Raw genomic sequence first — 27313 nt, 5'->3', positions numbered from 1 at the left:
ATGACTACTCTATTAGCTAACAGATAAATCCTTGGGTTAAATGGCCCCAGTAAGATAAAGGTCAGTCAACTCTTCCATCAGAGGAGAGATAATATCTTGATATATTCATCCTCAAATTCCTTTTTATGGAAACATCTTCTGTTTATGTAGGGAAAATAAGGGGTAGGGGGGAGAAATGAAGAAAACTAAAAGCCTCTCCCTGTCAAATACCTGACCATGTTGCAGAAAGAATACAATCACTTCCAAAAGGTGTTCCATTAATGTTGAATACTAAACAGGTACATCAATCCTCAAAGCTTCCTCCCAGCATTTATCTTAAAATGTTTACATAACAGTAAATGGCTCTTGCAAGAAGACATATTACTCCTTAGTCTCTTCAATATTGTATTCACGCCAGGTAAATCTCAATAGCATTTGTTCATTGGATAGAATTTGGTTAAGAAACAGGATCATACTATTCTGGGCCCCATTCAAATCTTGATGTGATCCAGCTATGGCGTTAGCATTTCCTGGAGAACTCACTGATTCTCTTAGTTTAAGAATGGAAAATGCTGTAACCCCAGGGAACAGTTAATCACAAGAAGTGAGGCTCATACAGTTTTCAGTAGTGGTTGACATATAGATCTTAAATAATGATGTCAGGCAGTCTTTAAGGCAAAGCGAGCTATGCAACATATACTAGCTAATGTTTTGATGTATTTTTTACAGTCCAGTAGAGATGTCATGCTCTGCAGTGGATGGTGTGAATGTGGAACTAACTCTTTCTAATTTTTCACGATAAAGATTTGGACATCTTTTGCAGACGTGGGCTGCAACATGCTTTCGGAAAAAGGCATAAAGATATTTCCTAAATTTTTCTCCAACAAATGCATAGATCACAGGATTGATACAACAGTGGATCATTGAGATTGTTTCTGTCACTTGGACTGCTTTCTCCAGTTGACCTTTGATTTCACAATTTGAGTTGAAAAGTGAACCTTGAAATGTATGCAAAAAAGAAGAAATATGGAACGGTGTCCAGAAGATGAAGTAAAAAATCATGATCACAAAAATAAGTCTGACTGCCTTCTGTTTTTTCTCATTCTTGCATTTCAATAATGTTTTTAGAATTTGTGAGTAACTGAAAATCATAATGAGCATTGGAACAACAAGTCCCAGAATGTTCATCTTTAAAGTATAGGAGTACTTCCAATTTATTGTGGCATCAGTTGGATAATGAGCACTGCAAGTGTAACGTGAATTTTCCTTCTGAGTTTTGTGAAATACCATCCCAGGAACAGAAGCCAAAATAGCAACAGCCCAAGTGAAAGCGCTGGTGAGGATGCCGTAGGTAACTGTCCTAGCTTTTAAAGCAAACACTGCATGCACTATGGCCAGATACCTGTCTAGGGTCAACAGGATTATGAAAAAGATCCCACTGTAGAAGCCAAGGAGGTAGACACCTGAGAGAATTCTACACAGTGCCTCCCCAAAAATCCAGTCGTGAACAGCGTAATAAGCCCAAAAAGGGAGAGAAAATACAAACAGCAAATCAGAAATTGCCAAATTGAGCAGGTAGATGTCAGTCATACTCTTCAATCTCTTGTATTTTACCAGGATAAGGACAACGAGCATGTTGCCTGTGAGGCCAAATATCACCACCAAAGAATAAAGTGGTGGCAAAAGTTTTGCTGCAAAGTGCTTTTCCTCAGTTCCCATGCATGGCGCTGAATCGCTGTAGTCGAATTCTGTTGTCAGTGCCAAGTCGGCCAAGTCCATGGTGTAGTTTTCCATGGCGTGTTGGTCTGGAAAGGAAGAAAAGGATGTTAAGCTAGAGGAAAGTCGAAGCTCAGCAATGAGGGGAATGAAACACGCTGATGTCCTCATCTGGAATGCTTTTTGCTGTTGAGCACACAGGCGTTGCTGCGGCAAGGTGCGGAAGAGAATGACATTGCAGAGCTCCCAGGAAACCCATCTATATACCTGTGAAATCACGTTGCTGCCTGTTGGAAGTGTGCTGCATGTCATTTCCTACGTGTACGCTGTCTGGTGTGTTTTTCCTCCTCAGTATAGCATGACCCAACCAGAAGCCGAGGGATGGTAAATTTAACCCGAGCAGTGGGTAGTTCAGGGCTGTTGTGCTCAGCAGTGGCTTTCCAAAAGGGTGGAATGAGCCAGCAAGGCAGCGACAGGAAAGCTCAGCAGCTGGCAAGCAGAGCATAGCTGTGCTTCCCCTTGGCACCAGGCCACCTTCTCATAGTGCCAGCCTATGCTGTAGCCCTCACCCAAGGAGGACCAGGCACTCGCAAGGTGTAAACCGGTGCCTGCAAAGACGCTGTGACACGGGTCAAACAAACTGACTCCTGCTTGTTCAGGTTGTTCGTGACTTCCTGGGAGCCTTAATGCCTGTGGGAATCAGGGCACTGGAGGTGTGGAAATCCCCTTTGCACAGCACTAAACATACCCACCTGGTGGTCCTGCTGTCCTGGGTGTTGCAGAGCAGCCAGCCGGCAGCGTTGGTCTGGGTTAAAATGGCAAACGTTGTGTCCTTTACAGAGTCTGGGTCAGGCATAGGCCTTGGAAGCGTGCTGGTTTTAGGTGGCTCTGGAGTGAAACCGGTGCACAGTCCTGTAGAAACAACAGATAGGCAAACATCTTGGCAAAATGACATGAAAGGTGACAGTTGCTATCAGCGTGGCCTGTAAGACCTGAATCTCTTGTGGCATTTTCCTGTCAGTTGAAAGACATCCCCGGTGCTCAGGGATGAAAGAAAGAAGTTTTGATGCCTTGTTTCAGTAGCTGTTTAGCAGCCGTGATTCAGGAGCTCCAAAGTTTAGATTGGCTAAGTGTCTTGGAGGGGGCACAAAGGCGAAAGGCAGATATGGCCATTGCTATGAGTGTGCACTAACAGTTCTTCATGTGTAGCGATTGTTCGATATCGTCCTCCATCCTTTGTTAGTCAGTGTTACCAGTGAGGTGACATAGTAATTGAGGAAGTGCAAGGGTTGCCCAAACTCTCTGTCCCTCCAGTTTTGGTCTGGGGACTGTTGGGGGACTGGGCGTCACTTGCAAGAAGGAGTCAGGGCCTGGGAGGTAAGCATGCAGCAGAGCTGTGGAAGCCCTCAGGCAAGTTCTGTTACAGTGGCAGCAGGTAAAGGCTTGCGACTTTGCTGTCAGCCCTTCATGTCACCAAACCCTCCCCCTTTCCCAAGTCCCTGGTAGGACTGTGAGCCAGATGCAGAAGCCCAGCTTTGTGTAATTTGGTCTCTGAAAAGCTGAGGAGATCTGTCTTCTCACAGAACCCCGGAGAAAATGGAAGAATTCCTGTGTGTCCTGTGAGAAGCCGGAAAGAGGAGTTTGTGAAGACGGGTGTCAGAGGGACCAAATGTCCTTCCTGGTCACTTAGTGGGGAAGTGAAATCGATGTGTTTGGTACCACTCAAATAGAGCTATTTGCTGTCTGGTAAAAGGGCTGCTCTTTCTTCCTGTGTCACTGTGACTGCTTTTATCAGGCACTTCGTGGCAGATTGGTGGCTGTTCATAGGAAGTTGATGGTTTTGAAATCTGCATTTTCCCGGCAATTTGATGCCTGTTCTCTTGACAAAGGCAACAGCCTGCTCCCAACGCAGAAGACTTCAGGTAGTGCATCTGCCCCAACTTGCTCTGTGAACCCTGACCACTCATGTAGTGCAGCGATGTTTGCTCCTTGCCTGCTTACAGCCCTGCCATGCACTTTTTTCAGTGGTGAGGTCTACCCTGTGTGATTGTAGACCTCTTTTGCAGAGACCACATTCTCAAAACTACCGCTTCATTCTCTCTGCACTTGAGTTCTGCAAGACTAAGTTTAACTGAAAAAACTCAGCCCATGGCTGGAGTGACACAGGGGCAGGCTCCTGGTCTGCTTTTTGGTAGAAGCTCAATTTAATTACATAGTGGGTCATCCCGAGCTGTAGCATGTGAAATTTCTCAAGCGTCTTAAGCTCGTGTCAGCCTACTCAGCTGCTTGAGAAAGGGATTATACAGACTATATAATTACAGACTATTTAGGATCCAGAAGACCTAGTTTTAATCTGTGTCTTTATCTCAGTGGATATATATAAAATACAAATAATCTTCATGAACGTTTTATTGATTACACGGTGTTAAAATAATTTTCTGTGTGTATATATGCACAAGTATACATACATATATATATATACACTCATACATATATAGAATTGTAGAATCGTGGAATCATAGAATCGTTTAGGTTGGAAAAGACCCTTAAGATCATCGAGTCCAACTGTTAACCTAACACTGCCAAGTCCACCACTAAACCATGTCCCTAAGCACCACATCTACCCTTCTTTTAAATACCTCCAGGGATCATGACTCAACGACTTCCCTGGGCAGCCTGTTCCAGTGCTTGAAAACCCTTTCAGTGAAGAACTTTTTCCTAATATCCAACCTAAACCTCCCCTGGTGCACTTAGCCTTGGTGAATCTTTGTATATATACAAAGAAAGTAATAATTTTTTAATCTAGTTTGGAACTTATTTTGAGATTTAAAAACAACAGAAAAGAACTGTGGGAGTAACAGAACTAAAGGTAATTGATTCCCTACAGATTTGTCTCCTTTGCTGCCTAAGTCTCATCTCCTGTGATGGGCTGACCCCAGCCAGCAGCTAAGCCCCCATCTAGTCACTCACTCAGTCCCTCCACAGTGGGAAGGGAGAGAGAATCAGAAGGGCAGAAGCAAGAAAAACTTGTGAGTTGAGATAAAGACAGTTGAATAAGCGAAGGAAACAGAAAAAAAAACCACGAGATGATACAAAGACCTACGAAGCAGACGAACGGCCAGCCAGTCTCTGAGCAACGCCTACTTTGGAAAAACTTCCCCCCTTCCCCTCCCCAGCTTTATTGCTGAGCATGACGTTATATGGCACAGAAAACCTTTTTGGTCAGTTTGGGTCACCTGTCCCAGCTGTGGTCACAAATCTAAAAGACAGCACCATGAGGGCTGCTGTGAAGAAAATTAAGTCCATCCCAGCCAGACCCAGTACATCTTCCCACTACCAAATTGAGCTCCTGCCCTGTACAATTCACATTGATGCTGCCTAGAAAGACACATGTACTGTGGTTATTTTGTTTACTGTCTATGACCTGATGGGAAATCTCTGAGCATTTGCATGGGATAGAAGTCAGATCCTCCTCTTCACAACAAGCACAAAATATTAAAAATATTTTCTGAAATGCTTTCTAAAAAATTCCTGATCCTTTGCACACAAGCAATGTTAATCACAAAGAGCTGTAGAAAACTGATCTGTCTAAAAAATTCTGTTGGAAACTACTGTTTCCATTTGATTTTTTTTTTCATTTATCTTTAACCATTTTTCCAATTTTCATTTTCATGCAGAAAGGAACATCTTCTGCAGAAGCTGTAGCCCTTGACAAGAAGTCTGGTTTTGGCTCTAAAATGATCCAGGCACGAACCTTCAGAACGGGTGTGTTAGCAAAAGAATCTCCAGGTTTTTTTCTGCTCTTGTGCTGTAAGTATAAACGGGCTCTTCTGAGAGATTCTGATTTGGGAACTTGTGATTATTTGGCTTATTTCCCTCTTATTTTCCTTCCAAAATTAAAAATGAATATTCAGGAAGTCTTAATGATTTTCATTTGTGAGGCTTTCTCATTTACTTTATGGACTGCATGCGGCCATCAGTGCCCACTGTCCTGACCACACACCCACAATTTCTGCATGCACAGGGTAGTTTTGGTTGCTAACAGAAATTCTGGACAATTTCTGCAAAAGCGGGCAACTGAGTCAAACCTAAGGTAGAAATATAAGAGAAGGAGGATTTTTCTCTTTGGTGCCCTCCTTCCCTTCTATTTTATCCTGTGTGCTTATCATGCAAAAGCATCTAAATAAATGAGCAGTCCAATAAGAGGCTACTCTCGTTTCCCCTCGGAGGACTGGTTATGTTCTGAGTCTCCAAGAAACTGGGCACAGTAAAGTGTGACCAAGCCCCGGGCCAAATACCTGCACCCTGGGAAAGAGTTCTTGCAGAGAAAATGGAGTTACAGCTTGGATTGGAGAAAATTTTATTTTCTTAATAATTGTAATGTTGTGAGCCAAAATAAATGTAATTTCATGTCTTTAAGTTTTAACAAAGCTGCACTTACTGCAACATCAGAGATTCTTGTAATAAGGATGTAGCTCTGAATCATGTCTTCTCAGATTTCTGTATTTCAGCTGCTTTGAGAGAAGCCTTGCTAGCTCTTGAGTATTAGCTGTTATCTATAGTGTGTCACCTTTAGCTATAGAAGTGTCTAGGTGCTGGTATGACTATCAGACATTTCCATGTTAGAGTAATTCAAGCAGAGAGGCTCCTGAGTTGCTACACTGACTTATTTAGGGATGGCAGTTGTCACAGCTCAATGAGTCTGCTGTGTCCTAAAGGGGATTTGCACAAAGTTTCCTCACAGAAATCAGAATATTTGATAACTACAAGTTAGAAGAACATTCATGCATTAATGGAGCCACTTATCTCAAAACTGAATGACCCCCCGAAGTTCCCTTTCCCTTTTTACAGTCTAAGACAAGGTTTTTCTTTTGGAATTTATGAACGGGTAACAGCGCTACTCCCCCTGCCCTCACTCTCCTCCTTTTCACAAATGGCAATGTTTGTCATACCAAAAAAGAAATTGCTTGATTACTTGTAGTCAGCTTAAAAGTATGTGTCAGCAGCATCTAGGGCACTTTACGAAGAGGGAGAAGTTCAATGTAGCACAGAGTAAAACTGAAACTTAAATGAATAAAAATAATACCCCATATCCTGATAGCAGGTGTTGCAAGAGAGGTGCCCAATGTTTCCTGCTAACAGCTCTGTCTCTTTAACTTTGCCTTTGACTTTGCAGAAGGATTCTGTGGACAGACAAAACTACAGAGAAGACTGCATACAAACACCAAAGACATCTTGGGGAGCAAGCATAAAAGTACATGCTTCTCTTGAGTTACAAAGAAAGCTGAAGGAAAAGATGGAAGTGTAATCTAAATGCTGTATGTAAGACCCTGAGCTGATAGTTTCCCTCAAACACATCTTTTCATGTGGTAGTGACCACAGGATTTCTTTCCAGGATATGACTGGGGAAAGACAGTCCTTTCCAAAATTAAATCTCGCTTTGGAAACCTTTTCCTCTGTTATAACAGCTGAGCATTAGAAACATCTTTTCAGAATGGCTTGCCTCCTACCTGATGAGTTTTTTTCATCCCTGCAGAACTTTCAAGGAAAAATATGTTCTGCGCTGGAAAAAACAGGTTTAATTCTCTGCGAACCCTCAGGATCCAATTGTTTCCATTCCCCACCAAAACCAGAAAGACAGTCTTGCAAAAATTCCAAGCTATTCTGCAGTTAAATAGAGTCAGTCTATGCGGTTGTAAGACAAAAGACGTAGGAGGTGTTCTTACCTAAACAAATGTACAGTAAAAGAGTAGCATAAGCACTGAAAATAAGCACTCTGAGAAAGAGAAACTTGAGACAGCTACTAAATGTCTTCCTCCAAATCATGACTATATGTGTAGGAGGGCTCTTCTCTTGTGTAGGCAAAGTCCTGTGCTAGTATCTCTGTTCAGGGGTTTTCTTCAGTGTCTCTGCTTAAACTGGTTCAGATAAAACATTGAATTCAGAGTACTTCAAACAACAGTTGTAGTCACAACCATTCTGGGGATGAGCTTGAGTATAAAAAAGAAGGATAATAGTCTGGAGTAGAGATTGCCAACATATGTCAGGATCGTGCCCCTGTCATGTTATTGCTATAAGGGTCTCCACACAGGCAAGTTCAAGCCCACTGCTCTGGCACTGTCAAGTGTTCCTGGCAAATGACAGTGCAATTCTCCCATGAAAGCAAATGCTCCTATGGCGGCATATTTGATATACTACTGAAAAAAATAGATATTCTTAGGCTATTGTAGCTTTTTGGCTAATGCCCAAATGGCAAGTCTCATTTATCCAAGCAGAGGAGCTCACCTCTCCTTGTGTGTGAGAAAGCTACAATTCCAGTGTAGTAGTGATTAATTTTATTCATGTAAAATCTCATTAACAAAAATTGCAAGCCAGATCATGATTGATATATATGAGATGTGGAGTACAGGCTTTCTAATGCGATGGCTCAGAGACATTGCATTAAAAAGAGGAACCAATCCCAAAGAACATATACCTTCATAACATGTTAATGGAACACCACCCTTAACAGATTAAATGCTTGAATAATACAAAAAAAACGTGATAGGATAGTGATGAAGAACATCTGCTATCTGTGTCTGATAGAGCAAGATGTGGCTTAGATTTGGAGAATTCAGAGTAAATGTGAAGGATTTCATGTCTGATCAGTTTATATCCTTAGCAGAATACATTTTCAAGCTACTGACATTCTGGAACAGCTTCGAAATCAAGACCCAGTAAGTTTCTAGAACAAAAAAGATTATAATTTTCTACACCATTTGTCCAGTTCAATTCTCTACTCTCACATTTAGCCTCATCCTGAGTTGTAAGCTAGTTACAAGACCTAATTGTTCTTAAAGATAGTGTCTCTGCCTGAATGGTAGCTCTACTGCCACTGTCATTAGGCACATATACTTTCCCACTGAGTGAATCTGTATCTATATATACACATTTACATGTAAAAAAGGAAAAAAAATACCTACTTACTGATTTATCAGGCTTCTTTTGTCTGACCGTGTCTTCTTCTTCTTTGTGAACAAACATATAGTTAAACCCTATATCTGAAAATAGGAAACAGCACTTCCTGTGTGATCTATTGCAAAATATTACTACAAGAATCAAGGCTACGGTTCTTCTTTTCTGCAAATGCTCAGTTTCCAGGCTGAGTTCAGAACTGAGGGATGAAGACTTGACTTTACATACAGAATGTGTGCTGTTAAAATTAAATTCAGGTCTCCAAAATGACTGTTGAAACAACCCCACCAAGGTATTCTTCATAGAATCATAGAATTATTAAGGTTGGAAAAGACCTCTGAGATCAACAAGTCCAACCGTTAACCCAGCACTGCCAAGTCCACCACTAAACCATGTCCCTAAGCACCACATCCACACATTTTTTGAACACTTCCAGGGACTGTGATTGCACTACTTCCCTGGGCAGTCGTTTCCAATGCCTAACCCCTCTCTCCGTGAAGAAATTTTTCCTAATGTCTAATCTAAATCTCCCCTGGCACAACTTGAGGCCATTTCCTCTTGTTCTGTTGCTTGCTACCTGGGAGAAGAGACTGACCCCCACCTCGCTACAACCTCCTTTCAGGTAATTGCAGAGAGCAATAAGGTCTCCCCTCAGCCTCTTCTCCAAACTAAACAACCGCAGCTCCCTCAGCCGCTCCTCATAAGACTTGTGCTCTAGACGCTTCACCAACTTTGTTGCCCTTCTTTGGACACGCTCCAGCACCTCAATGTCTTTCTTGCAGTGAGGGGCCCAAAGCTGGACACAGTACTCGAGGTGCGGCCTCACCAGTGCCGAGTACAGGGGCACTATCACCTCCCTGGTCCTGCTGGCCACACTATTCCTGATACAAGCCAGGATGCCATTAGCCCTCTTGGCCACCTGAGTACACTGCTGGCTCATGTTCAGGTAGCTGTCAACCAACACCCCCAGGTCCTTTTCCTCTGGGCAGCTCTCCAGCCACTCCTCCCCAAGCCTGTAGCGTTGCATGGGGTTATTGTGACCCAAGTGCAGGACCCGGCACTGAGCCTTGTTGAACCTCATACAGCTGGCGTTGGCCCATCAATCCAGCCTGTCCAGATCCCTCTGTAGGGCCTTCCTACCTTCAGGCAGATCAAGACTTCCACCCAACTTGGCGTTGTCTGCAAACTTACTGAGGGTGCACTCAATCCCCTCATCAAGATTATGAATAAAGATATTAAACAGAACCGGCCCCAGTACTGAGCGCTGGGGAACACCACTTGTGACTGGTCACCAACTGGATTTGACTCCATTCACCACCACTCTCTGGGCTGGGCCATTCAGCCAGTTTTTTGCCCAGCAAAGAGTGCAATTGTCCAAGCCATGAGCAGTCAGTCTCTCCAGGAGAGTGCTGTGGGAGACAGTGTCAAAGGCCTTATTAAAGTCCAGGCAGACAACATCCACAGCCTTTCCTTCATCCACCAAGTGGGTCACTTTGTCATAGAACGAGATCAGGTTGGTCAAGCAGGACCTGCCCTTCATGAACCCATGCTGGCTGCCCTGATTGTCCTGCACGTGCTGCATGATGGCACTCAAGATGATCTGCTCCATGACCTTCTGCAGCACCGAGGTCAGGCTGACAGGCCTGTATGTTCATTGTCACTGACTGACTTCTATATAATTTCTATATGGTTCTCCCTTTCATCATCACTAGTGAAAAAGAATCTGTAAGCAAAATTAGGATATGTTTATACTATGCAAAGCAGCGTCATGTTAGACAGCATCACACTTGCCTTAGGTGAGCATTGTGAAGAGAGACAAGTCAAGGTCCAGACATTTCAGAGCTAATTAGGTCAGGCAGAGCACTGTGATGGTAGAGCTACCTTCCTTCCAGTTATGTGACTAGCTCATACAGTCTACACCATACTGCACTGTGCGGTGTAGACCCCCTCCTTGAACATCTGTTGTAATTTTTGCAAAGCCATTTGTAATGATCTTGCACTTCTAAGAGGCTGTTTTATGAGGCAAGCTGGAACCTGCAGCTCATTCCCTTTTTGATGTGGTGACATTGCAGGATTGAAAGCAATAGGAAGAAAGATTAGAACAACAGAAAGTGGTTAAAATACATCTTTGCTTCAAAGGCAGGAAGTATAGTTGAGTGTACTGGCTGGTATCATGCATTTATTTTTTTAAAACATTCACTTCACCAATGCCATTGGCACTGCAGCTGCAACAGCCTCCAGCTGTCGGAGTGATAACTGATGCCTATGTAAGTGATCAGTATAAACCAGGACTGATGAATAATATGGCCACTTACCTGCTCCCTGAGGAGTCTTTTTACATTTTTATAGCAAGTTACGGCAAGGCTACATTTTTCAAATTTGCAGTTTTTTGGCAGCAGCTGTTGACCATTTTCTCTAAGACTGCCGGATGGTTTCTTGCAGTATTCCTGAAAAGCTGTAAGACTGGCTTGTGCTACAATTATAGCTGGATTTTGTAATTTCCTAGAAAATCTGTGTGGCATTTCAATAAAACCAGTGATGCATAACCTGACCACATGTGTTCCAGAGAGTATAAAACAGACTCACAGAGCTTTTTCAGAAGGAGCGCCTAAGCAAGGCATTAGGAAGAGGGGTCTCTGTGATGGCTGAAAGAACATAAACATTTCCTGTTGATCTGGAAGGGGCTGTATAAATTTTGCTGTAAATGCAGACTGCAAACCACTGAAAACCTTCAAGCCGGAGCAGAAAGGGCCTTCCTTACAGGGACACAGTGGGTAATAGGGAGACACAACCCACATTTTCTTTCTATACCATCTCCCTCTGAGTTGCTATCTGAATTTGAAAAGTTTTTTAGCACTCAGGACATCCCTTCCTACTCAATGTACAGGCTGCTAGTTCAGCAGTTTTGTTTGCAAGTTTCATCTTTTGTGAATTACTATGCCTGGTAAAGAAATGCTTGGCTTTCAGGTTCAAAAATACTGCCTAAGGCACTTCGTTTTCGCTGCCCCATGAGAAAGAGAGGCGGTCACCTGGAGAAGGGGCTTATCTGGGCTCTCCAGAGTGGGACTCCTTTGGAGTCCATTGCCCGGGGCTACGGGTGGGTGTAATTGTCTGGGGATACCAGAAGTAATCCTTGCCCCATTCTTTCCCTGTCTTCTGACACTGCGGCTTCCTTCTGCCTTTTTCAGGGACTTCCTGGAGTCACCAAGCTCCTTCTTTTTGCTTGCTCTATCAGTTTGCCCAAGCAAAAAGCAGTTACAGCTGAAACTAGCAGAGCCAACCTGTAAGTGATGGCAAAAGTTTTGGAAACATAGCAAATACAGCACTTTGGGATTGAATCCCTCTCATGCAGGAGAGGAAAAAATATATACAAACCTGAAAGCACCCATATATTGATAGAACTGCTAAAATTTGAAGTCTCAGGAATGGACAAATTCTTGTTTTAATTTTCTCTCTTACACAGACCAGTCCTAGGAAAGATCACAGAAGTCGTCATCCTTGGAAGACCTACATCCAAGTTTCATAATCTGTGAGGTAAGCAGCGGTCTTGAGTTTGGTGTAATGGGTTTGATGGATCTTTGTGACGAAGAATGAGTGACTCATGACTCACTTCTAATTTGAGAAAGAAAGCACGGTTTTGCACACATCGTTTTGAAAAAGTTTTAATTCTTTGTGTCTCCAGTCTGGGTGCTTAGATTGAAGACAAGTGGACAGTGTTTTCAGGCTGCCTGAGATCTAATTGCTCTGACCTTTGAAAATCAGGGATGGTTTCTTTCCGAAATGGTAATGCAAATAATTAGAAGCTACTTCAGAAAGTTCGATTGAGATTAAAATACAGGAAAAAAGAAAGATTCAAAAGAGAAGAAATGTCTCATATTGGACATTAATTTTAGGCACCTTGGACTACATTTTGAATTGTAGCTAAATTATTATTATATTATAGAGGACAGGGCCTGTTAGGAAGGACAGAGTCACCTGAAAATCCCTTTTTCAGGGGTGTTGGGACTCTGAAGAAATCCAGGGGAAAGGAATGAAGTATTCATTGGTCTTGAAAGCATGGCCTGTGAGAAATGATTGGGAAAGGACTAGATGATCTCTGGAGAGCTTTCTCAGACTTACTTTCTATGATTTCACTCTTAGCATCTTTCCTGTAAGGGTTTAGTGAGCTTTATAAACATGAACTAATCCGAAGAACTGCCTAGGAGATGGAAGCAGAGGAAGCAGTGGGAGAAAAGCCTCCCAAAGTCAGAGACATTGCCAGGTGAAGATTGCTTGCCTTATAAAATTAGAGAACTGCTTAGGTTCTCCATCTATAAAATGAGAAAGAGCAAGAAGGGAAGAAAAGAGTGCATAAACTTCACCATGCTAATCAATTGAAATTCTATAAACAAGGAAGTACTGCTTGGTTGTACCAAAGAGAAGAATCAAAAAAGAATGAAAAATTTCTGCAACAAAACTGTCTTACTTCAGCTGGGGCTTTCTACAAGCTGTCACCACACTACCACTGACAGAATTGAAGCAAGGGAACCAAACCATGATGTGCTTCTATTACTGCATCAACCACTGAATGTAAGAGAGAACTAGCTTTTTCTGACCATAATACTGTTGCCTTAAATTTAGAATGTTATATGTGGATACTCAAGTCAAGACATGGGGATACACTCAGGGCACTGACATAATTTTCCTAATTTCTTGAAGAAGTCTCTTTTCTCTTCCTGTGGAGGGAAAGACAGAGCTGGAAACAGTTCACTGGTGGCAAAAATATTGGTAAAATTACCAAGCAGATTACCTAAATAGAAACGACTGGGCCTTAGCTGCATGCCACTAAGAGCATAGCAAAGATTAAGTGATGGCCTTGCAGTTCATCTCATGTTCTAGGCCTCCCATGTGGAAGAAGAAATGCTGACTTCAGTCCCTGTGTTAAAGCATGTTTAAGAATTTCGGGCAAAGCAGGACAGCACGAAGAGAGAAGGTGCATACCGATGGAGTTGCTTTCACATTCCTCTGGTGTGCTTCAGCCTGCCTTTTTATGGTGAAATTGGATGAAGTAGATGTTTTGTGTTGAAAAATGAGTTCAAGAAATGTATTACTGAGTCCTGTGCAGTAGCGTCCTCATCCATAGTAGCCCTCAGTAGACATTTTGCTGACTGTCCTCAAGCTTACAGGGATGGGCATGTGGCAACTTCAGTTGAGCACAAGGAGGAGCACACAGGAGGACTTTGCAAGGTCTGTTAGTAGGTAATTCATTCCAGACTCCTTCAAACTGAATGTTGTAGGCTGTAGGAATTGTCTCTCCCACCCTTAGCTGGTAATCAGCTAGCTAGTGTAAGGGCTCCCTTTATAGTCAAAGAATAGAGGTAGGTATTTGCAGAGGGTAACTGCCTCTGTCTTAAGCTCCTCCACCTTAGGCTAGAATGAATCGCCATATAGAGAGGGCTGTCTTTCTTTAGCGATAGAAAGAGCCTAGACAATGAGTTCAGACTAGACAGCTAACCTGTACATTGATAAAACTGAGTTATAGCCCAATCAAATGTTTCAGATAACCTGAATGAAATCTTTAGGGCTTTTGGTGATGAGAAACCATTCTTTATTTTGGAAAAAGATCAAGCCAAATATTTTCGATTTGCTGTTCTTTGGGGCTGACATGGTTTTTTTAGCAGGTAAGTCTGATAATGCTGTCTACCTCCTTTGCTGATGATGACCTATGCTGTAGATCTAAAGACCAGTCCTGCTGATGACCCACTGAGAAGCAGGAACAGATTTATTGGGGCACTATGAAGACTGTACCCTGCTTATGCCCATGAAAATTGTATGGGCTCCCCGTCATGACACAGAAGTAAGGCTGCAAAGGCCATCCTCCTCTTCCCCCATCCTCATACCCATGCAGATGTTCTAAAGGGGCACTGTATTTTAGAAGAGGTAAGAAGATACATAAAAGCAAAACACCATTTCTGTTGGTGGCATATGAAAATTGCATCGTCAGCTACTCAGGTGTCATAGTACTTCCTTCCATATTCTTAAGATATTCTGAGTTGCTCACAGGAAGAGCTACACAAGGAAATATCAATGCAATCTGCCCTTCATGTTAACCTCTTGAGTACACACATCATGATGCTTCATTCAGTTTGCAGGAGCCATCCTCCCAGCTGAGGGACTGGTTATTCAGGGTTCTTTTTATTGCACTTCACTAGCGTATGGGACCAGGCCCTATTTAATGTACACTACTGAGACCCTTCTTGAACTGCAGAATTTTGCTTTTCCCTCATGATCATGTCTCTAGTTCTGTTAGGGTAATATCTGATTGCTTCACAGATATTACAGTATTTGTCTTCTCACCACACTTATGAGATGAATCAATACTATTATCTCCATTTTGCAGTGAGGAAGCTGAAGTGCCAAGTTTATGAATAACACTATGACGCATCAATTAATTTGGGGAACCTGGTTTGTGAACTGTTTTTCTCCAAAGCAAAGTATTATGCTGGGGCACAGTTCCCATCTGTTGTAGTTGCTGGTTCTTGCTCTTCACATTCGCCCCTGGAACATGAGGAACACAATCTCAGAGGCCATCTATGAAAATCTAAGTTTAAGTGGAAAAGGAAGGTGCTTAATTTATGTGCTAGAAGTAGACACTTAAGGGTAGGTAGGATAAATTCAGGCCTAAGTGCCTAAATCCCTTGGTGGAACTTGTGCCTTCCCTGTGACAAGCTTGCAGATTCCAGTAGTATTTGTGGCACAGGACTTGGCATCTCTGAAATGTTGTGTCTTCCCTGGTTTTGCTTCCCAGGTATCTGTGGGACTGCTCAATGAAACTGAATCCAAAAGACACAATCAGTCCCAGACAGTCTTCAGTCTTCTCAGAGACTGGCCGCACACTCCTGTGTACCTGTCTGGTGGAGCCTGCTTTATTTCTGAGAAAACTCCGCATGGAGAGTCCAGCAGCCTGAAGCCAGCTTGGTAGCCATGCTACACCAATTTATAGACATACTCAATCTGACTCTAATCATCTTCCAACAGGCTTCATTTACAGGGTGGAGACACCATTTCCTTAGTAACTTCTGTAGAGAAAATATAAGAATACCCTGGGCTTTAGGTAAGTCAACATAACCTCCTTTCTCACAGTCCACAGCAAACTAACCACACCACAGAGTCTGTGATACCACAGATTGTGCATCCTGTTCTCCATCCCCAACAAATGAGGATCACTGTGGTATCTTCTGTACTATAGTGCAGTAAATTTTATTGCATTCTCTCTCCCTCATTTTTTTAAAGGCAGTACTAATTGCTGTCTCATAATGGGAAGGGAAGAGCTAGCTTACAGGTTTGTCCACAAGTGAGATATTCTACACCTGCTCCATTAGTTGAACGGTTGTGGATAGGCTGTGCCACTGTGAAAAACAGTATCAGTGTTAGCAAGTGTGATACGAAGCCAAGTCCATCTGTATTTGTGACACTCTCAGCTCACGTTGCAATACTTCTTTTATGACAGTATATTTAGCACATGCAAACTAGTTTGCCGTTCTTCTTGGAAGAGATTGTGTAAGTGTTAAGATGAAAGCAAGCCACAAATACATGATAAAAATAACTTAAACTGAAAAGCCATCTGAGCAAGAGAATTCAAATGAAAGATTGTATTTCTGCCTAAGTTGTACTAAAGCATGCTGGGGTAAAGTCCTACATAAAGTTTTAAGTGAATCTTAGCAAAAAAAAAAATGTATTTGCGTTGCCTGAAGTGCACTTGGTTTCACCTGAAATCTCAAAACCAAACTATCGCTGGCATGTTTCTTCAGGGAATGAAGATCGTACACTGATGCTCCATTTTACAAGACTGTCAGGTAGGTCTAAGCCCCACAAGCCTGTGTTTTTTTCCCTGAAATCAGGTCTCTCCTGGGCTATAGCCTAACATTTTCTCTGCCTGAGAAAACATCCCAGAAAAATTAGGGCCAAAGGCTCTGGACATCAGCCACAACCTGGAAAAGCTGTATCAGAAAGCTGTGACAAGTAAAAACACAATTTATCAGCTAGCTTGAGAGAATCAGTGTGAAGGAGGAGAAGAACAGGATGACCCATTAGGAGGGAAGACAGACTGACCAGCTGACACTGGAGTGCACTGGGATGGATGAGAGAGGACACCTCATTATCTTCTCCAGCTCAAGAGAAGGAAAAGAACTGCTGCCAGAGACAGAGAGAGAGAGAGAGAGAAGTTGGGCATGGAAGTCATCGAAGGGCCACCAGAGATTCAGCAGAACTCCAAGATTTTCAGGTTCTTAAAGAAAGTTGAAGTCAAGGCAAGCTTCAGAACTCAGTGGTATTATGAGGTCATTTCAGCAGAAAATTGTAAACCACAGAAAGTTTTTTATCTCACTTCTGGGTTAATTTATTAATGCAGTTGGGGATTGCATTGGATAATGTATTTGGGTTACAATGTATTTCTAATTAAGAAGAGCAAAACGCACACAAGGTATCAGAAAGCCTAGGTGCTGCCTAGTTGGCCTTGTGTGAGGCAAATGTAGTGCTCACAATTCTGTTATGGGCAAAAAGGAAGCACTATACAAAAACCCAAGAATCTATTGTTAGTGTAATTGAACTTTTAGCACTCAACAATCATTATTAGTTTAGATCTAATTATCTCAGAAAAAGAAAGCAAAGAGAAAAAAATAAAAAAGACATGATTACTTCTGGGCAGAAAAATCTTAATAATAACAAAAATAATAGTTCGATTTGTTGTATACACACTTCCTAGTTTATACCCCTTTTCTAAGTGTAGTGTTCTTACTCTTCCACTGCTCCTCTGAGTCCTAAGGTCAATGGCTTCAGCCTGTCGGTCCCCTGTGAAAGGGTCCCTCTACACCTCATCCTCTGTCCTTACTTCTCAAGGCCTCTGCTATCATATTAGGACTGTATTTCTCTATATGTTGCAGCATCATGTTAGAGTCATGTTAGAAAGAATAACTACTTTTTGCTAGTATCTGTCTAAAAACTGGTCGTGCCACACAAAGATAAGCAAAGCTAGGACAAATTAAGTATAGATGCCTGCTCAGAACTGCTGTTGCAGCTAAACAAAGCAAAAATAAAGCTTCAGGCAGGTCAAGATGAGTTCAGGCAAAGCCAGGCTGGCAAGCCTCAATCCCAGGGCCTTGCACACTGAGTACAAAGCCTGTGGCCTGGCAATAGCAATACCAATACTGTATTACCAGATGAAATACTGTATTACTGGGTGACAGGGCTACAGAAGACACTTGGGAAGCACAGTCTCTGTTTACAGGGTTACAGAAGTCTCTCCCTTGTTACATCCCCCTGCAACAAGAGGCAATATTCAGTGAATATTTCACAAGACAATGCAAAGAGGATATAGTCATCTATTTCAGGAAATTTTTTATATTTTTGAGCTGAAGATAGTGAGGGTAGAGGAATTCAACAACGTCTCTTTCACTCATCAACCTTCCACACAGGGCAGCTTTGCTCAGCCCCGGCTTTTGAGAGCCAACAACCTGGCAGGTTGATACAGAGAAGCGAAGAGGTGTGCTGTGAGGAAAAGATTGGGGACAAAGGCACAGACTTACCCTCTAGTATGTTCACAGCAGAAAATAAATCAAGAGACTCCTGAAACAGCAGAAGTAGTCCTTAGGAGTGGGAAGGCTGTACTAAGGGAAGTACCCCAGAAGAAAGAAAAAGGGGCAAGGAAAGTGAAAGCTGAAGAGTATATTGCAGTGGGCTGCAATTTCTGAGTAGGAGAGTGGCAAAAACAGCTCCTGGAATTAAAAGCAGTGCCAAGTCATAACTTCACATTTCCCCCTCCCACTGAAAGATGAGATGATCTTTCACTTCACAATTTCATCTTCTACCATACAACAACTGTTGTTGACATTTTTTTTTTCTATATTCTTTTTCAACAGCCTGTGCTAGGTTCCCAGCAGTTGGTGGCACTGTTTGGTTTTATCACAAATCTCCCATCCCAGCCACAGACTCTGAGGCTTCTTCATGTCTCCCATGCCCCTACTGTCACAGACTACTGATGTCCATGTCCCTGAACTGCTGGAGAACCTGAGAGACTCTCCAAAAGCCAGTCCTGGGGACATTGTGGTGCACAGGCTGTAATAAGTGGAGAAATGTGTTTATATTGCACAGTTACAGGTACACCTGAGCTAGGTCCAGGACCAGCCATATGAGCTGTTAGTCATAGCTCTCAGCTGCTACTCTAGCCTGAGCACAGCAGAACGCTTTTTTGACTTCACAGGTTCATGTCTCTGAAGCAGTCTCTCTATGTGTTACTGTATGTACTGTGTTGGCACATTTCTTACTTTGAAAGTGACTTTGTTAATCTCTTTGTGACCCTGACCTGCCCATTGTAGAAGTTGCACTGGAAAAAAAAGTTATTTCTAGCACCTAAAGCACACTTTTCCTAGGTCTTTGTCATCTAGTAGTATGTGTGAGTTGTGAGCTAACGTTGTTATTGTGAAATAATCTGCAATGTCTTTTGAATGTCAGACAACATTTACCAAATAGCCTAACCTCTTGAGAGTGTGTGGTCCCAGGGCTGGAAAGCTGCTTGGGGCTGCCAGTGACAGGAGTCTGCCTGGACACCACTGCCCTCAGCATCTAATGGGCAGCAAAGAACAACTGGTAGGAGCTTGAATAAATTTTTCAGCTCTTTGGAGGCTCATGGTTTCCCAAACTTACTGAGAAGATTAGCTTAAGTAATTTCGTATTATAAGATGAAGTTTAATGTGATTTTTTTTCCAGAGGGACCAGGGGTGGAGATTGTAATGGAAATATCTTTAAATTGTTTTAACACGGGATTTGAGTTGTGTGTTACGGGAATTACTGTAGCAGGAACCACCCGAACCAATGGAGGAGAAGCCTTAGAAGAAGCAGGGCAAGTGCAGCGGTGACCCAACCTGAGCTGGCCTTGGTGCCCAGTAACTCCACGCAACACACCACCTCTCCTGTCCTGAGTGACCACCATCACAGATGGAGCCCAAAGTCATGGACTACATTAATTCAGTGGACATTTTGTGGACATTTCTGGACATTTTAAAGACATTTTACAGGGGTGGTCCATAGACCAAGGAAATGATACCTGTGTATTATATCAAAGGATGGGAAGTGGGGTGGTGGTTAATGAGGTTGTATTGGATAGCGTGGGACCTGAGCATGACGTAAACGGTATGGAGTAAGGGGTGGAGAATGTGCTGGTTTTGGCTGGGATAGAGTGAATTTTCTTCATAGTAGCTAGTATGGGGCTATGTTTTGGATTTGTGCTGAAAACTGTTAATAACACAAGGATGTTTTCCCTACTGCTGAGCAGTGCTTACAGAGAGTCAAGGCCTTTTCTGCTTCTCACCCCACCCCACCAGCGAGGAGGCTGGGGGTGCACAAGAAGCTGGGAGGGGACACAGCTGGGACAGCTGACCCCAACTGACCAAAGGGGTATCCCACACCATATGATCTCATGCTCAGTGTATAAAGCTGGGGGAAGAAGAAGGAAGGTGGGGACATTTGGAGTGATGGCGTTTGTCTTCCCAAGTAGCCATTAAGTGTGATGGAGCCCTGCTTTGCTAGAGATGGCTGAACACCTGCCTGCCGATGGGAAGTAGGGAATGAATTCCTTGTTTTGCTTTGCTTGCGCATGCAGCTTTTGCCTTACCTATGAAACTGCCTTTATCTCAACCCATGAGTTTTCTCACTTTTACCCTTCTGATTCTCTCCCCCACCCCACCAGGGGGGGAGTGAGCAAGCGGCTGTGTGGTGCTCAGTTGCCGGCTGGGGTTAAACCACGACAGAGCTGGACAAAAAATAATAGAAACCAAACAGTTTGGCCCTTGTCTTGTAACACAGAGAGAATCCTAGTCTACTGCTGAAAACACCGCTGCATTAATGATGCAAGAGTCTCCTTGGGACATTTTACGTTCACACTTGTGGAATTTCATGATGGCATTTGAAAGAATTGTGCATGTCTGGGACATATCTGGTGCATATCACTTTGAGTGACATAGCAACCTGAAAAGGGGCATGATCTTTGAAAAATTACAGTGCTTCTGACCATCTTGTCTTTTTGAAATTTAAAATTCAGCAAGGCAAATAAACAATTACTGAAAAATAAGAATTTAGGGACCTTATCCCTTATTCCTTATTATTTCATCTGACTAACAAGATTGCAGATATGATCCAAATCTGTGTTTTAAAACTAGAGTCCTTGCATACCATCCTTACCTAAAAGCAGTCTTTGCTTGGTTTTGGTCTTTTTTACACAACCGTTGACAAAACAAAGTGACCAGGCAAATTGTTTGCTGTTTCACACGTGCCCAATTTCAATCAGAAAAAAAGCTGCCAGGTATGAGATGATCATTCCCTGAAATCGAGAGGCCTAAAAAAGTGTAGGGAACTCTCCACAGGTACTGTATGTGCTTGAAGGCAGCTCCTTGGTGCTGTAAGCCCCATGCAGTCTGGGCTGGACCATGGCCCCCTGTTTGATCAGTCAGTTGTGTCTCTTCCATGCAGCCAGGAAACTTGGCTCCTGACTGCCAAGTTTTGTGCTGTCCAAGCTGCAGGGATGCAGCTCATTGGGATAGTGTCGGTGTGTGAGGGCTGGCCAGGAAGCATTTCCATCTTCCCTTCTTCTCAAAATACCAATTAAAATAGAGAGAGAGAGAGCTGCTGTTTCTTCTCCCTTCCATTTTCATCATGTAACATCAACAGGTAAGATGATGGTAAATGTCACTGAACATTTTAAACAGAAATAGCATTATCCAAACTCCAAAATTCTGGCCACAGGGAGAAGACACCTGCCCTGAGATGTTGGCCCATATTAAAGTGCCTGCACAGTACAAAAAACCCACAGAAATACATGATCAGAGGGCTTTGTTTCTAAATACCTAGAAGTCTTCTGAGAAGTAAAATGATACGATACTTCAGCTGCAGTGCATTTCTTATCCATTGAGGAATAAAACCTAGAAATGTTAGTTACACTATCATAAAGGAAAGAAGTGTTTTCTGTACTACGTAGCTAATGGCAAGAATATTTTGGCACTGATGTTAGAAATGTATTTGAAATATTTAGGAAACATAAAAAAATACAATTATATTTTCCAAAGGAAAGGTAGAACTAAGAAAACATATAACATTTTTATTACCCTAGAAAATACAATCTTTGACAATATCCAGGCTGTGTTTTTGCTGGTTTCAGGTGCTCTCCTGTTTAACTTCTAAAATTTTGTTTACAGTAATATTACCTCAACATAAATGTTGTTTTTTCACTGTGAATTTTTATTGGGATTTTGAGAACAAATCTTTCTCAGCAGGAAAGTGGAGGCAAGACTTATTTTGCTGAAGAGCTCCAGGGTGCCTCTCAATTCCATGAGATGTATTTTATGTGATACTGGCTTAAAAATCAGTAAAAACATCCTTCCCTTATCCTAATCCTGGCATGCGGGTCATTAGAAAGACTTTCAGGAGCCAAGACATAAAGAGATGCAATTAATATGTTTATTCGAAGAAAACATTTCTAAAATGGCAGAAAATAATGATACATGGAAAAAGAGATGGAGCCTATGTGGTGCACACCATTTTGTGGTGTTTACATTTAGGACCGAGCGCTGGGGGCACAGAGTTGGAGGGCCCACACCTCCAGTGGTGACACAGGCTACCAGACTGCTTTGACAACGACCTGTTCAAGTCTATGGGCCTCTACGGGTGGCCAGTACAGGGGGCACCTGGAGGCACTCTGGGATGTAAGGATTCAGGTAAGGAACAGCTTCTGCTCCAAGGCAGAGTGTATTTGGGGGTGAGGCAGAAGCAATGCTTTCATCAGAGGAGAAAATAAGTACTAGAGGAAGCACCCTGCTTGCTGAAATGTATTAGAAGAGCTCTAAAACATAATTAAAAATCATTCTGTGCAAGCTTGTAGGCTTACCATCTTACAAATATACCAATGCTCTTAGGAAACTAACATTGCCACTTATTGTGCTGTAGTTTACAGCATACAGTTCCAGTTCCACAGCATACAGTTCCAGTTCTGTGTAACATCTTTATCAACGATCTGGACGAGGGGATCTGGATGAGTGCACCCTCAGTAAGTTTGCAGATGACACCAAGTTGGGTGGGAGTGTTGATCTGCCTAGGAAGGCCCTACAGAGGGACCTGGACAGGCTGGATCGATGGGCCAACGCCAGCTGTATGAGGTTCAACAAGGCTCAGTGCTGGGTCCTGCACTTGGGTCACAACAACCCCATGCAACGCTACAGGCTTGGGGAGGAGTGGCTGGAGAGCTGCCCAGAGGAAAAGGACCTGGGGGTGTTGGTTGACAGCCGCCTGAACATGAGCCAGCAGTGTGCCCAGGTGGCCAACAAGGCCAATGGTATCCTGGCTTGTATCAGAAACAGTGTGGCCAGCAGGACCAGGGAAGTGGTCGTCCCCCTGTACTTGGCACTGGTGAGGCTGCATCTCGAATACTGTGTCCAGCTTTGGGCCCCTCACTGCAAGAAAGACATTGAGGTGCTGGAGCGTGTCCAAAGAAGGGCAACAAAGTTGGTGAAGCGTCTAGAGCACAAGTCTTATGAGGAGCGGCTGAGGGAGCTGGGGTTGTTTAGCCTGGAGAAAAGGAGGCTGAGGGGAGACCTTATTGCTCTCTGCAATTACCTGAAAGGAGGTTGTAGCGAGGTGGGGGTCGGTCTCCCAAGGAACAAGAGATAGGATGAGAGGAAATGGCCTCAAGTTGTGCCGGGGAGGTTTAGATTGGCTATTAGGAAACATTTCTTCACCGAAAGAGTTTTCAGGCACTGGAACAGGCTGCGCAGGGAAGCGGTTGAGTCCCCATCCCTGGAAGTATTTAAAAGTTGTGTGGATGTGGCGCTGAGGGACATGGTTTAGTGGTGGACTTGGCAGTGCTGGGTTAACGGTTGGACTTGATGATCTTGAAGGTCTTTTCCAACCTAAACGATTCTATGATTCTATATCCCAAAAGGAGGCATAGATATACTGGTCCTCCCAAGAGGGTGCCGCACACACGGTACAACCTCCAAAGCCATGTCAGAGCTTAGGCCAACTTCTCGCACCAGAAGAAGGCAGCTCAGGTGGGCTCACAGGAACCCTGCGTTGTCAGAGGAGCCGGAGATCTGGGTGGGCACTGAAGATGACTGACCAGCCGCCACACCTCCGACAGGGTTGGAGAGGACACAGACACAGGACTGAAGTAGTCCTTTAAGATGGGCCTTGAATGTCACTCCGGCAAAGGCATAGATCACAGGGTTCAGACAGCAGTGGATGAAGGAGATGGTTTCTGTCAGCTGCAGGGCCAGGGCTATCTGGTAGCTCACCTTGCAGTCATTGATGATGTGCAGGCTCTGCAGGGAGTCTAGGAACAGTGCGATGTTGAAGGGAGTCCAGAAGAGGAAGAAAACAATGACGATGATGAAAATCATCTTGATTGCCTTGATCTTGTTCCGATTTTTGCATTTTTGCAGGTTTTTCAGTATCTGGGCGTAGCAGCAAATGAGGATACTAAGGGGAATCAAGAGGCCTAAGATATTGGCTGCAAACTGAGAAGCAACCTTCCAGGTATTGTCGCCTGGGGGGTATGAGGAGACACACTGCACAGATTGCTCGATTTCCAGTTGCTGGTTGAACATGACGTTGGGTACAGAAGCCAAGCCAGCCACCAGCCACAGGATTAAACTGATAATTATGCCACAAGATGCTGTCCGTATTTTCATGGCATAGACAACATGGACAATTGCTATATACCTGTCTATGCTCATGAGGGTTATAAAGAAAATACTGCTATAAAAACCTGTGTAATAAATGCCAGCCATTATCTTGCACATAGTGTTGCCAAAAACCCACTGGTCTGAAGCGTAGTGGGCTTGGAAAGGGAGAGGCACAACGAAGAGGAGATCAGAGGCTGCGAGGTTCAGCAGGCAGATGTCAGTCATCGTCGTCAGCCTTTTCCTGGTCAGGAGAACCCAAAGGACCAAGGAGTTTCCCAGAAGGCAGAAGACAAACACAAGGCAGTAAAGGATCGGCAGAAAGATGGATTTGAACCTGCGAAAGCTGTTTCCTTCATTGCACGGAGCAGTGTTTTCATCATATCCATAGTCATATTCTGTTGTGCCAAGGAACTGGCTTGTGGGATTCATCTCAGATACCTGTGCAGGAAAGAGCAAGGGATAAATGTCTGGCTGTCCTGGCACAGGACTCCCAGGGTGGCTTCTGCCTCTCTCTCTGCTGCAGCGAGCCCGTGGGTCAGCCTCCAGGCAGAGAGGGACTGCAAAATGCAGTCTTGGTCTCACTGGCTGGACAAGGGCAGCTGTACCACCCAAAAGGCTGCACCTGCAGCCTGCCAATCCTTCCTATACATGCATAAGTGTGAGAACTGCGATGCTCTCCGTTTCCCCGAAACTGCCTCAGTGCCAGTGAGTTAGCCCCTCATCGTTATAGTGACAGGGAAAAATTCATGCTCTGAAGTCGTAATGGTGCAAAATGGTACAAAACCTGCATCTGATCTACGAATCTGGATTTTCTTGTGCTCCCTGGGGCATAAAGACCCTTATAAAAGTGTCTCGACTGAAGAAGCCACAGCATAACCACATTTTTAGCTGAGCTGATCAGGGCTAGATACTGGCACAGAGTGCAGAGAAAGCTAGTTTTCTAGTAAACTAGTAAACTAGTTTTCCATGGGTGGATGCAAAAAACCTCTGCAGCAGCAAGGATTTCACAGGGCTACGCAGCAGCACTTGCAGTGCCAAGCTCTGGGCTGCTGCAGCAAGGCTGCCACTCACCTCTGGGTTAGCTGGCGGGCACCTGGGCTGTGCCTATTGCTAAAACACAGCAGTTTATTGCTCCTGCCTGTTCTGCCCAAGTGCAGTTTTCTACTTTAGAGAAAAAAAAACTATCTGGGGGGCTGTTTCCTCTCTGTCATTTCTGAAGTATTACAATGAAGATAGCTTTAAAATAGTCTGACCTGCCTTCCAAAAGTGAGTCAGTGCATTAGCCACCTTGGTTTTTTTTCCAGATGTCACCTAATGACCCCTATTAAAGGAGATCTGGTTTGCAGAGTTAAATGTTCACATTTTAAGAAGTAATGGTTCTTTCAAAAGATGCTATTTCAAAGGAGTTTGCCTTGTCACTGCTAAGACATTTGCATGTTTATTGTGCACTGCACCTATGTTATGCTTGCATACAGGTCGATCACATCTTGAAAGAGCTTCAAAGACACAGAGTTTCCAGGAGGGAAGAATCATTTGCAATAATCATTGCTATTAAGCTGGAGCAATGAATGAATGACAGTGATTAATTCATTAAAAGCAAAGGACATGCTCTCCCGAGTTAAAAATTGCTGCTTGGGTATACAAAAAGAGAGAGAACGGTGAAAATTTTTGTATTGACAAGGAAGGAATCAGAATTCACCCCTTCTTGCCCGGCTGTGCCACCTTGTGCAGGGAAACGGGGATCCATATGCACAGCACAGAAGGGTGTGGAGTCAGCGGTCGTCATCTGCTCTAGGTATGGACGCTGCTCACACCTCACTGACCTGCCTCAGCTTTTCTCGGGGCACCAAGACTGTTTCCGCCAAAGTCAACTGGCACGTGCAAAGCAGAGAAACCTGTTACAAATACAGCACTCAACCCTACAAAGTTCATTGTTAAGAAATAATGAGCGATGAGAGAAAAGCAGTGCTGCAATCTGCGTTGATAGTGTAATTCTTTCCTATATTTAGTTTTCAGCGGTACGTAGGACATCTGCGTTATTCATTTCAATTTTGTTTTCATAACCCCCTAAATATCAGGATGTTGAGTCACTAGATAATGGATGGTCATGTAGCAACAGATACAGGTAGAAAATATTTCCCGCTAATGCTTTTGATGTGTGACCCCGACACACTGTGACTGTAAGCATTGCAGCAATGGCTTGCTTTTAATTGCCTGCCAGGGACTCCTTAAAAGCAGTCCATAGATTCAACAAGGAAAAGTAAAAAATTTTTAAAAAATAATGAGTGTTGGGTTACAGATATATAGATATATAAATACATAGATATATAAATGTATATCTGTGTTTAGATGTATAAATATCTATATAGATATATAAATATTTAGATATATAAATTATTTATTTAGATATATAGATATATATTTATTCTATTTAGATATATAAATGCATATATAGATATATAGATATATAAATACATATATAGATACATCTGTATCTATATACAGATACATAGATATAGATTTATAGCTATGATGCATCTGATTTTGGCTAATTTCAAAAGTGTTTTTCCTGGGCTGAACAGAGACTGGAGATGCTCCACTTCAGACTTTCAGATCGTCTTTACACCGTCAATGCCTTTGACAGCTTCCGACCACGGCACAGCATTTTCCATTTTCTCCCTTCTCCACATCACTTGGCAAAACAGTCAAAAAAGCAGTTTTCCAGAGGGTATCAAGAGAGAGATAACTGCTGCAGGTTCCTTTCCCTGGTTGCCAAAGTTAGCCCATTACTTTTAAGAATAACACATTAAATGCAGATGGACTTTACCTTTGACAGCGAGAAGCCTCTACTCTCTCAGCTGGCTCCAGTTGCCTTCTCCTACCGTGTCCTTGTCCTCTCTCAGGCTTGGGAGTTTCCAAGAGGTTTACTCCATAGCTTGTGGAGATGGCTGGGATTTGGT

The 27313-nt window shown here is 43.2% G+C and overlaps 2 protein-coding genes and 1 long non-coding RNA gene across 8 annotated transcripts in view; 1 reads left to right on the top strand and 2 right to left on the bottom strand.

The window, feature by feature from the left end:
• Nucleotides 1-18668, top strand: part of LOC148057586 (uncharacterized) — a 35505-nt gene extending 16837 nt beyond the window's left edge. Inside the window, exons 2-7 of one of the 3 annotated variants that reach the window (XR_015707341.1) lie at nt 5373-5505; nt 6872-7013; nt 12113-12183; nt 15667-15742; nt 16440-16484; nt 18546-18668. This is a non-coding gene — a long non-coding RNA (uncharacterized LOC148057586). Of the gene's footprint in view, nt 1-5372; nt 5506-6871; nt 7014-12112; nt 12184-15666; nt 15743-16439; nt 18221-18545 lie in introns of those variants that run through there. The other 2 variants (XR_015707340.1, XR_015707336.1) reach the window with 2 other exon arrangements.
• LOC104012123 (C-C chemokine receptor type 2) lies at nt 105-27312 on the bottom strand. 4 transcript variants are annotated; one of them, XM_087769464.1, is made up of 3 exons: nt 27181-27312; nt 2448-2607; nt 105-1784 (listed from the first exon to the last, which is right to left on the bottom strand). In XM_087769464.1, the coding sequence occupies exon 3, from the start codon at nt 1771-1773 to the stop codon at nt 703-705; it is 1071 nt and encodes a 356-aa protein (XP_087625590.1). In that variant the 5' UTR covers nt 1774-1784; nt 2448-2607; nt 27181-27312; the 3' UTR covers nt 105-702. The 4 variants fall into 4 exon arrangements, with proteins under 4 accessions (XP_087625590.1, XP_087625580.1, XP_009462749.2 ...); XM_087769454.1 differs by lacking the exon at nt 27181-27312 and adding an exon at nt 8658-8923; XM_009464474.2 differs by lacking the exon at nt 27181-27312 and adding an exon at nt 8662-8923.
• On the bottom strand, nt 22026-27313 carry LOC104012169 (C-C chemokine receptor type 8). The gene is made up of 2 exons (XM_087769504.1): nt 27181-27313; nt 22026-24791 (listed from the first exon to the last, which is right to left on the bottom strand). Exon 2 carries the CDS (start codon nt 24780-24782, stop codon nt 23727-23729), a length of 1056 nt encoding a protein of 351 aa, XP_087625630.1. The 5' UTR covers nt 24783-24791; nt 27181-27313; the 3' UTR covers nt 22026-23726.

Source organism: Nipponia nippon, unplaced genomic scaffold, assembly GCF_047370975.1.
Source record: "Nipponia nippon isolate SJK-2023a ecotype South Korea unplaced genomic scaffold, ASM4737097v1 scaffold_1, whole genome shotgun sequence".
In the NCBI taxonomy this organism is placed as follows: Eukaryota; Metazoa; Chordata; class Aves; order Pelecaniformes; family Threskiornithidae; genus Nipponia; species Nipponia nippon.
This window is presented reverse-complemented; position numbering and strand designations above follow the sequence as displayed.